This window comes from Podarcis pityusensis (assembly GCF_964106645.2).
Source record: "Podarcis pityusensis genome assembly, chromosome: 5".
In the NCBI taxonomy this organism is placed as follows: domain Eukaryota; kingdom Metazoa; phylum Chordata; class Lepidosauria; order Squamata; family Lacertidae; genus Podarcis; species Podarcis pityusensis.
In genome coordinates this window covers 62,933,013-62,944,801 of record NC_138032.1, presented here as the reverse complement: position 1 = coordinate 62,944,801, position 11,789 = coordinate 62,933,013, and the positions used below count along the sequence as shown (strand labels likewise).

At 37.6% G+C, this 11,789-nt stretch overlaps 1 protein-coding gene across 2 annotated transcripts in view; it reads left to right on the top strand.

Moving 5' to 3' along the window:
* The first annotated feature begins 113 nt into the window (after nt 1–113).
* Nucleotides 114–11,789, top strand: part of CC2D2B (coiled-coil and C2 domain containing 2B) — a 35,776-nt gene continuing 24,100 nt past the window's right edge. Inside the window, exons 1-12 of one of the 2 annotated variants that reach the window (XM_081006755.1) lie at nt 114–250; nt 1,081–1,166; nt 2,245–2,313; nt 3,698–3,764; nt 4,307–4,386; nt 4,630–4,710; nt 5,742–5,834; nt 7,660–7,843; nt 8,467–8,603; nt 8,711–8,836; nt 9,902–10,111; nt 10,442–10,539. In XM_081006755.1, the coding sequence (XP_080862881.1) occupies nt 1,119–1,166; nt 2,245–2,313; nt 3,698–3,764; nt 4,307–4,386; nt 4,630–4,710; nt 5,742–5,834; nt 7,660–7,843; nt 8,467–8,603; nt 8,711–8,836; nt 9,902–10,111; nt 10,442–10,539 (1,193 nt within the window). In that variant the 5' untranslated portion in view covers nt 114–250; nt 1,081–1,118. Of the gene's footprint in view, nt 251–292; nt 324–1,080; nt 1,167–2,244; nt 2,314–3,697; nt 3,765–4,306; nt 4,387–4,629; nt 4,711–5,741; nt 5,835–7,659; nt 7,844–8,466; nt 8,604–8,710; nt 8,837–9,901; nt 10,112–10,441; nt 10,540–11,789 lie in introns of those variants that run through there. The other variant, XM_081006756.1, reaches the window with a different exon arrangement.

The following is an 11,789-nucleotide window of genomic DNA, read 5'->3' as shown; positions in this document are numbered from 1 at the left end:
TTTGGCCGTTTTAGGGGAGGACGCTTCATTTGCCGGCTTCTTTTCTGGATGGAGGCCAACGGGGCGGGGTGGAGGGAGGCGGTGCGCGTGCTTGTTTCGCTAACGGTAGATAGGTTACGGTTATAGGCAGGGCGGGAGAGGACGGTCTCTCTGCTTCAGAGCGGTTTGCCGTTTCACTTTGCCTCTCCCTAAATGGAGCTGGGACTTGGCCGGCTGAGGAGACGGGTCTTCCCCTTCTAGCTCACCTCAGGAGGAAACGGTCCAGCTAGTCAGGAATGCGGGCGGGGTGGGGGGGGGGAGAAGGAGTTTCAGTTTTTGACGAGGTGGGTGCGTGCCTATCGGTGCATTTCTGTGCTGGGGTCAAAAAAGAGGAAGAATAAGACTTTGTCTTACTGCATGTTTATTTTCTAGGATAACTCAGTCAGTAGAGCATGAGAGTCTCCAGCTTTTTGGGGTGGGGTGGGGTTGAGTCTCCTGTTGAGTGAGAGATTCCTGCATTGCAGGACTAGATGGTCCTCGCTGGTCCCTTCCAACTCTACAGTTCTGCGATTCTAAGAACTTAGGACTTTCTGGTTCTAAACTTCTGGACCATATTTTTTGGCAATCCAGAAGCAAAACTGCTATTCTCAGTCAGAACTTGCTGGTAGTAATGCACCCACTTCTCAAGTTGGGCGCTTATTTCTTAGACTTGTTTGCATTCCATTGTTATCTTGTGGCAGCCACTTGAAACAATATTGCTTTCATTGCTTAGTCGCTGTAACAGGCCTGCACAGCTATTTCATAGAACTCACAAGGCGTCAAATGTGGCCTGCCAGGGGATTGACAGCAGCCACTCAAGTGTGGTTGGTGTATGAGCTGTGGTTGACTTGGAATGTTCCAGGTCACACACAGCTTCTGTAAGCACATCGGCACACGCTGCTTCTGCGTTCTACACCTGCACTCAATGAATGAGCAGTACTGGCACAGAAACGTTCTGTACTAGGCAAAAGAATAAGATGAGCTGTGAAAGACACAAATATGTGGAATGGAGTAAAGATGGACTGGTTTTTACATTTTAATATTCTGCATATTCTTTCCCAGTTTCCTTGATGACCAACTGAATCCAGTTTTTATATAAAATGGATCCTGACAAAGAATTAGGAATACTACTGGATAGAAAAACAAAGGCAAGCTATGAAGACTATTTTTAAATGTTTACATTACTACCCAACTACAATGCCCTAATAATTAGATTTGTTGATCAGGTTTTTTTATTCTAGATAAGATAGTGACAATAATAACAGGTATATGTTTATTATTATACCCCAAGAATGTACTACAATTAACAATTAATATGGTTATTATGAATTTCTTATAATACTCCTATAGATAATAGACAAGTGTATTTTAAAAACAAATACATATAGATTATGGCTGCATTCACACAACACTTTATTCTGTTTTCTGGATATTTCCCTAATGGTTAAAATCTCAGGCAAGTAGATGCCTCTTTGGAGGTGAGGGTGTGGTTGCTTACTGATTAAAACTGAAATTTATTAACACAACAACCTCACACATACACTATGTAAAATAGTGTAAGTTTACCACTTCCCCTCCCCTGCACTCTCTGTCCCCACCTCTCTTCTCTCCCAACCTCATATACTACATTAATGTCTCACATCAAATGTAACAGATTTGTAGAAAAGACTCTACAACCTGCAGATGGAGGCAATGCATGTACTTTTGTAACCCAAGAAAATCTTTAATAAAAATTATGTATAAAAATCCTGAAATTAATTGTTATTTATGACAAACAAAATTGTAATAGTGAACATCCCTACGTTGCAAGAATCCTAACCTTAACAATATAATCAAATATTTTTAAAGGCAGCATGTCATGGTACTGAAATTTATTGAAAAGCTTGAGGTTATTTAGTGTAAGAAGATAACTTGGCAAGTGAGATTTAGTTCCCAAATTACCCATCTACATGTAGTCCCTATTGTTTATTTATCACTTCACTATGATAGTCTCTAAATGGTTTACAATAATACAATATAAAAAGTAAAAAAAATAGTTAAATCTATAACATCTGACTTGGATTGAAATGCTTGGTGGAGTTAAAAAAAAAATATTCAGTAGGCGCCAAAGGTTCAGTTAGGAAGGAGTTCCCTAAAATTGACTTCATCCTTTTATTTACATTTGTTTATGAAGTTGTGTATCTTACAGATTATGATTTTAGATAGTTTTCTTTTTTTATTATCCAGAAAGAACAGGTTCAGGAAAGAATTGCAAGGAAAAGTAAATCTTTACAGAAAAGAAATGTCAGAAGAAAGGTACGTTCATACATTTTACCCCATCACATAGCATGCAAAACATTTACTGAAGCAAGAGTTTGGAAAGCCTTTGCTTTTTAATTTTTTTAAAAAATAATCTCTTCTCTACAGAGCTTACATGGAAAATTTATTTTTCCCCAAATCAGTTTTATCTTGAAAGTGAAATCTTAACTGCGCAGTGCCATTTTATTGCATGTGTGGGTGAAGATATAATGACGTCAGGGTAAGTTGCTCTAGACCAGCTTTCTTTAACCTGATACCTCCAGATGTTTTGGACTACAATTTCCATCATTCCTACTAGCCAGTGTGATCAATGGTCAGGGATCATGGGCGCTGTTGTCCAGAGCACCTGGAGGGAAACACTAGGTTGGAAAGCTAGTATTAGACATTATGAAGTGAGGCACTTCAACTAAGGTTGCTGTATTTGTAATCATTTCATATTGTAATATTTGGTTTTGCATTCACATCAAAGACTCATTGGCAGAGCACTCAAGGGCTTTGGGGGCCTTTCTCTATTTTAATTTAGTCCTTCAGAATCTCTCAAAAGGCCACTTTAGAAGTTCTAAATACAACAAGAGCCATGGCGGAGGAAGGGGGGTGCGGATCCGTCCCAGGTGTCATCACTGAGGGGTGTGTGTGACAAAATGACAAAAATATGAGGGGTTTTTTGTTTTTGTTTTTTAAAAATGGGCTCATGAAACTTTTTGGTTCAGTGAATGAACATAATGAAACGTGGCTGGCACTGGGTGCCACACCGCGGGGGCCGGCACTTACTGTGGGGCCTGCAGCATGCCCAAGCCATGTGTCTCTCCTGGGAGTGATGTAGTGGCTTGGGGTCTGCAGGCTCTGCGCTGCCTGAAATGGCAGTGTAGGACTTGCGTCTGCCCTCCATCTCTCCCTCAGCCGCCCTACAGCTGAGGGGGAAGCGGCGGAGAGGCTCCACGCAGCGCGCCCCACCCCCAGCTTCAGGACGCGCACGCCGCACTTGGCACCCGAGCGGCTAGCTACGCTGCTGACCAAGAGGAACTAAAATGGAAATGAGTTTTTGAGAACTCCGTTATATATATAGATACATTTGTTGAACACATGGGACGTCTTGTATCTTGGACAATTAAACGTTTATAACATGTTGACCAACTCTAAATGTTATTTTGTTTCTAATATGAAGATCATTCTTCTTTGTTTATTCCATTTACTATCTGAATGATGGCATAAACCTTGCCTGCATCACAACTTGAAGTTTTTGTAGGTTGCTCACTAGTAAACATTTTGGATGGGGTGATGGTATATGATGTATACAGCTGAAAAAATGAATAAAAATGTGAGTGAATAGTATTGATCATTTCCTTGCAACTTTTCTCTTTTGGTAAATTGTTTAATATAGCAAACTGAAGATGACATACATGTTGATAGAAAACAAAAAGAAACTCCGGACCAAAATCCACAGGAAGGTAGTTCAATGTTTTTACTCCTTACCAAGTTGTAATATATCACAATGAAGTTCAAGGGCATTTCCACAAATGTGGCTCAGATTAAATTTAGATGTTATTCAAACGTCAAACCTGCATATGACCTTTTCCTGTTTTCATTCTATTCTAAAGTACTGTAATAATATTAGCACTTGATAAAAAATAATACAGAATATTCTGATGTGCTAGAATTAGAATATTCTAATTTTAGATTCTTGTCAACTTTTTGTGCAGATGTTGCAACTTGAAATCATGTGTTTTCTGCATTTTTCTTGTGCAGTGAACTAAATGCACTTTCATTTATAATTTGCACTTTAAGGAGCGAGCTTGAAATGTGAATGTATGACTCAAATAAAGAATACTTAATCTAAATCCTTCACAAACTTTGAAAAACCTACTGGATTATTGTCATTTCCTTGAGAATCCAAAATTGTCTATATGAAAAGTACTGCAAAATACATTCCGATAATATTCAAGTATTTTATTGCAAAGTGTGTTTTAAATGTCTGTGCTTTTTATAATAGCTGTGGCTGTAGAAGAAAAACAAAGTAGATTAACTGAAGTATTACGGGATAGAGTGAGAGGGAAGTTGAGAACTGTTAAGGTAAATAGTTTTAATTGAATTTTGATTTAGCATTCAAATGAAACATGTAACATTGTATGTATGATTCTATAAAAGGCGGTAAGTTCAACCAGTTTAAAAGACTCATCATTTCTCCCAAACCAATTGGAGCGCATCAGAAAAAAGTTAAGTGCTGAATATGGAAAGCCTGCATTTTATCTCAGTTCTTGTTTTCTCTGTGTTTTTAAAATAACAAGAAGCACACTAAAATATCCTTTGTTTAAGGCTGAACAAGAAGAAAAATCTTGCGACAAACCCTACTCTGATACTAAAGAATACCAACACAACTCTGAAGTGAGCACTGAGGTAATAAAATATTTGTAAAATTGCTGCCAACACTGATAAGCTGCACCATTGCTTTTTATATTCAATTTGGTGCAACAAATTCTAATATGAGCATATTTTTGTAGAATGTGTGATTCTGGTTACTCCTGCCATTACATATAGAAAACACCTGTGCCGTCAAGAAGATGGGTATCATTCAATCCTGAATCTCTTCTCACTGCTTTTTTTAAAAGCACATCTCCATCCCCTCAAAAAAGGATCCAGGGAACTGACATTTTTAGGAGTGCTGTGAGTTGTAGCTCTGTGAGGTATAAACAACATTTCCCAGGATTCTTGGGGGGTGGGGGCGTGTGTGCTTTAAATGCATGGTGCATATTCAAGAATCTCAGTATCAGAGAGGTGGGGAGGGGAGAAGCAAGAGAGAGATGCTTGCTACTTGTTCCTCTTTAAAAAAAATCTCTCTGATAACTCTGTAATCTAGAGCTTCTTCTTGCTGTGGCACAAATTTGATAAAAGCCAAAGAAGCACCCTGCTCCCTCTTAAGCAACATGATCTAGAGGTGTTTTAAGTTGAAGGTCAGCTGGAGAAGACAGAGAGATAGGAATTACCTTTGTTTACAGAAAGATTGGCATATGCTTTCTCCCCTCTACATTCAGAGTACTAAGATCTGAATGATGAAGAAGGTAAATGATTTTGGCAACAAAGCTATGGGCAGAGGTGTGTGAACTAAGGCATTATAAGGGAAGGCCTAAGAGGGAAATGTTTCATTAGACAGGGTAGGAATGAGAAGATGATGAACCAAAATTTAAGTTGAGAAAGATAGAGATGAATTGGTGGGTTTTTATATAAGAACATGTGACTTGACTTGGTGAGAAGACTGAATATGAGAAGGAGGGAGGGAGTAAAACAGCCTCAGTGCTAGGTTAGATGGTGATGTTGTCAATAGATATAATAAAGGATAATAAAGGAAAATTAAGTTTCTGGAGAAAGAGAAGGCTACCCAGCATTTAGCACTACTGACTGATAATTATTCACCAAATTTTAAATCTTAGAATGAAGTCTCCTTTGATGAGGGTTTTATATTTTTTACATCAACTTTTGAAGATTACTCAAAACTGAAAGAAACTGATCAGGTCATTGACCAGGTATTGCTATTCTTTTCTTCATACAAAGTGTATTCTTTTCTGTTGCATTATGATGCTGGAGTGTCTTGAAAGTCTTCTGTCAAATAGATGTCTAGTATTTGAAGTTGTTTATAGCTACAGTTAATTCACTTTCTCTGTTAACAAAGGAAAATTATGAAATAAGCTATTCAAAAGTTTTCTTCCGTGGCCCTAAACTTATATACAAAATAACTATATATCCTTAAACAAAAGAAAAATAATTTTTCTTTCATTCTTTCATTCATTTCAAAGTACCTTGTACCATAGATTTCCTAGATATATTTGACCATGATCCAAATAAGTATTTGACTTACATTTATAAACAATTGTCGTGGAACTGGAGCTTTCTTTAAAATGTTTAACTTTTTCACAGACTTTTCTTACACTTTCTATTGTTGCAAAGACCAGCTGGCCACTTTAATACTCTGTTGATTACTTCAAAGGGATGAGCTGGGTTGCAATTAGTTGTATATAGGTGAGAAAGTGCTAAAATGAGCAACAATATGGGCTGGGCTGGAGATTGCTTGTGAGTGAGCTGGAAGGAGAGAGCTGCTTTGAGAGCTAGGGACAAAAACATGTCATGCTGTGTTCTGAATCCAAAGCTGTGGCTAATGGAGAAGCAAGACATTACTGCTGTGAGCCCCTGTGTCATGTGCTCAAGTTATATTTATGTAAATAAAACCATATATCTTAAAGACACCACAGTCTCTACTGACCTTCTTTCTAAGGAAATTGAGCCCGAGCAAGCACACAATCCCTGGAGACTCTCACTGCTTGGAGTGGCATGGAACCATATTTGGCATGGCCCTGTGTCTTTATGACTATATCAGAGTCCTTAGAACAAATATGTGAGAAGCTATAGAAAATGAATACAGAAGTTTATTTTGTTTTCAAGTGAATGAGAGTGAGGAAGACAGCATTTTGGATGAAATCACTATGCATTTCTTTCTTGCTTTGTTGCTGGAGGGAAATACACTGATATTTGTTTAAGCAGAGACACTGGGAGAGATTAGGTTTTTTGGCTACACAAAGCACCAGACCCTGTATATTTGTTTTTCAACAAGATCAGAGAGGTACTGCTTGTTTCCCCACACCTATGGACTAGACCAGGGGTTGTCAACCTGGTCCCTACTGCCCACTAGTGGGGGTTTCAGGATTCTAGGTGGGTGGTAGGGAATTCTATGGAACAAGCTGAATCCTCCTTCCATCGAGCACCGCTGTGCGGTAAGGAAATTTTACTATCAAGAAAGGTGCATTAGTGGGCGGTGGGTATAAAAAGGTTGACTACCCCTGGACTAGACTATGCGCTGAAATGCCTGCACATTCTGAATGTAAGCAGTATTGGTGATACTTCATTTTTTAAGTATTTGTGGAAAATGCCTATTTTCACAGAGATAGAAAATAGTGATCCAGGTACTGTATTAAGGAATCACTTAATTCTTCATACTTGGATACTGTTCATTAAACCTGAAAGTTGAAGTTTGAGTTTTCTAATTCCAATGAAAACAATAAAATATAACAAAAATTGTAGCTATCAATGTTTATCCATTATAAATAATCAAACGGTAACAATAAGGTGCTTCCTTTATTAGGACCTATTGAAAGATTAGAAAGAAGTGAGCAGATTGGTCCTAATAATGGTGTTACAGCACTACATAAAACATATTGGACTCATAAAATTATAAAGCAATTTGTCTGGAAATTACCTATATCTATTCCAACATGTTTATGTAGATTGTTTTCTATTGGTATCTGTCCCATCGCTCTCTATATTTCTATCACACTTATTTTTTATTATGATTAACAGAAATCAATAAATGACAGCTTTCAAAATGTCTGTGGTTTAAATGAACAAGCTCCTTTGCTTGATCATGTGAGAGAAATACTACTACCAGAACTGCTTGAAGTAAAACCTCCTGAGTGTGAATGCAGTAATCCCGATAAGCAAAAGCAATGGGACCAACAACTTTTTCTGCCAAGCACTTCCCCTGGTAATGTATGTTGCAAAATATGACAGTGACTTAGATCTTATAAATGTGCATGTGAACACACAAATGCACAGTAGGCTGCAGATAGTCTGATCTTGTTCATTTTCTGGTACAAATGCAGAAATGACTGCCACCCCTCACCAGGTAAGAGGCCATGGAATGCATGGAAAGTGCCTGTTTTCAGGTTATCCCATTAAGAGACTAGTTCTTCAAAAGTGGGCAGAATTCAAGAGAGGTGGGCTAGAGGCAGAAACTCTAAAGGTCCTAGAACGCTTTCAGTCCTTGTCAAAGCAAGTTGTTTGCTAGGAGCTGCTTGGTGCTGTGATAATAGACCTGCCTTGCTACATGAGCTTATCTGCAGGACCAGAAAAGGACACGTTTCAGTATCAACCATTCTGAGAGAGAAGGAAGGATTAGAGAGAAGAGCAAAAGTTAGTGAAAGAGAGGGCTCATTTTAAAATTTGCTATATTTGGCGTAGGTAGTTAAGCAGTTTGTTTTGTGTTACTGTTGTACTTTTCTGGATCAGATTTAAATATCTGACCAGCAAAAAAAGAAGAGGATAAATTAATTCAAGAATTTACCTTCTACCTATATGTCACCATAACTTCATAATAATTGTTCTCAGTTATACAGAGCTGTAAATTGCCAGACAATATGGCACCACGATTCCTAGAAGATGAAGGATTTTATATTCCAAGAAAGCCTCGTGTATCTAGGAATACATACTACAAAATGGAAAACCGTCTTCTTCAGCAAGATGGGGTAAATGTGCTGCTTAGTTTCTAAAAACTTCTGTTACCTAAATAATATGTTTAAAAAGCAGATGATTTGCTTAATGTTGTTTGTGCTTCTGAATCATATTTATTAAGGGGAAAAACTGGTTTGAAGAAAGCGGGGAAATAATGTCATTGCCTTCTCCAATCAAACCATCAAGTTACTACAGAGTGTTTTTTCCTTCTGAGATTGACCCGCGATTAAAGACAACATACAGGAAGGTTTGTTTCTTTTTTCCACTTTAAAAAACAAATACACTTCATTTTTAAGATTATTATTTTGCTAGGAAATGCTTTATATTCCCGGGCTAGAAATACTATGTAGGGCTGGGAGTATATTTTAGATGGAATTGTTAATTCACATCTTTATAACTAATGAAAGTTGAGGAAGCTCTCTACTGCACTAGGAGTTGTGCAGTGTACTATTAAAATGGAATGAATATTTGAGCTAATATTAACAGTAATATATAATATCTTATGTTTTAGCTAATATATTTTAATGTACTTCATTCATTTTATAGACATACAGTACACTTAAAATCTAGTGATCAAATAAAATTCTATAAATCTAGTGATTTCTATAAATTAGTTTGCTAAGGAATCAAACACACATCAAATTAAATAATGGTCTGAAGGCACATAAGGCCACCACCTTATTCAAGCTATAGGTAGGGTCTCATTAGTGCATAAGTGTCTGGAAATCACACGTACTCTGTCTTGGGTGCTATGAAGAAAGAAATTTAGGATATTAATGTGATAAAATTAATATTAAAAATGTTCAGTTTATCTGAAGTAAGACTAATAGTCACCAGAGTGACTCAGAATAAACACCTTTGATTTGGGGTGGAGGTATGTTTATCATGCTTTTTTACATATGTAATATTTATGCTCTCATGTAAAATACACCTTATATTTTTGTAGATGTGATAAATTCTTGTACATATATTTAAGGCTGAATCATATAGCAACTCAAAAGTAGTAAATAAGAGTAACAGTTAGTTTAGTAACCAAGAATTAACACAGAAATAGTTTTTAGGAGAGTCAATTGATACGAGAGAAGCATCACTTTCCACAGTGTATACTTATACACATTTTTGTCCACTGTTATCTCTGGTCAAGGAGGTTATGCAGTTTTTTTTTAATGCTGTGAAAACCTAGAAAACAAAGCAAAAACTACCTATCAGAGCCAAAAACGTGTATGCCAGATGGAGTAATTCCTCATTCAGATCATATTCAACTCTGAAAACTTGTTGCTTCCCCTCAAATTTACTTTTTTTAAAAACATAGGCAATGCAACCTCAACTGGAAAACTGCATCATAACTAAGTCAGAGGAACAGAGCAAAATTTATCAACTGGATCTTAACATATCAAGTATCGTGTTTAGCCATCATTTTTTTTTCAACTGTGAACAAGTACTGGCTGCCAGGTTGCTTGACCTTTATGACTGCTTTCAACAACGGCAGCAGCAAAACGTTACTCTCTTGCTATCTGAAAAAGTAAGAAAATGCTTTATGTTACAGTTTTAGTTATAAGGTATGATGTAAAAGGCTTTAAGACTTCAGGATGTCACAGCTTGAAGACTTGATGTCTTCATTCTGACAGAATGGGCAGTAAAATGGCAAATGAAAATCCATGTAAACGAATGCAAAGTGATGCATATCAGGACAGGAAAAAAACCAACAATCCCAAATATCCAGAAAGGATATTGTCCTGTAGAGTGTGACACTTTCATTTTAAAATATTAATAATTTTAACAAAATACCACATGAAGTTATTCACTAATAAATTTTTTTAATGCATTTTAAATAAATTATTTTTTATTACAGCTCAAAGCATTAATAAGTTCCACAAAATTACTGGAAAGTAACTTAAAAACAAGTGAGCTAAGTGCGAAAACTTTGAAGGATTACAGATCACAAATAAGGTACCTATTTAAAATGGGGCAGGAGGAGGAATTGACTGTGCTATAGGTATATACTGCTTTGGTCAATGCTGATTTCCAAGAGTGCAAAGTTGGAAATAGTGAGTAATCTGCATTGACTCAAAATCAATTCCCTGAGGCAACTGATTAAGCTGCTTTGAGGTTTTAACCACGTTGAGTACCCCTCCAATCAAGTAGAAAATAAATTCTATGAAATAAAATAAAAAACAAACATCACCACCATCATTTCAATTTGTTACCCACCTTTCAGCATCAGATCCCAGGGTAGGTTATAACAATGTAAAATTCAAAAAAGTTAAAGCATGTTGCAGTTCCAGGAATAGAGTGGGTGCTGTAAATATGTCTCTTGGGTGTCAAAGCCCAGGTAAAGGGGTGCATCTTCAGCATACAGTGGAAATTATGTACTGTGAAAGTACCAGATCCAGATGCAGATACATGTACAGTCATATCTCGTGTTGTGTTTGCTTCAGGTTGAGTGTTTTCAGGTTGCATCCCGTGGCGACCTGGAAGTACCGGAAAGGGTTACTTCCGGGTTTTGCTGCTCACGCATGTGCAGATGCTCAAAATGACATCACGCACATGCGCAGAAGCAGTGAATATGCACAGACGCGGGTTGCGTTCTGCTCATGTTGCGAACAGGGCTCCGGAATGGATCCCATTCGCAACCAGAGGTACCACTGTAAGTTGCTATTCTGTTATTTGGTTGTAGGTCTAGGCCCAGACCTCTTTTTATTGGAAGTGGGTAGCATTGTGAGTTTGGTGGGTGTCATTCTGAATGGTGCCATGAATCCCTTCCAATTCTTGGGCTCCTGCATCTGTGTGAATAGAATGTACAGGCTTGCCAAACCAATTCCTTTATTAAGGTAATGACTTGGTCTGGCTTGTTAAGCACCACGATTAGCATAACCAAAGAAGCTGCTCTGTGCCATACAACAAATGGGTGGGATTTCCCCCACCCACCCACTCTGTTGGGTAGGAGAACATTGGCATCCTCTTGCCTATGAGCTGGAAGCAGGAGACACAGATATGCAGTGAGCCCTTCTATCATATGCTTAAGTTGTATATATGTAAAAATAAAACCATCTATCCTAAAGATGCCACAGTCTCTGCTGACCTTCATTCCAAGCAAACCAAATTCTGGGCAAAGTGCTAGAACCCCTAGAATCTCTCACTGCTTGGAAACTGGGGCAGTGTGTAACTATATTTATAAAAATAAAAAAAATCCTTTAAGA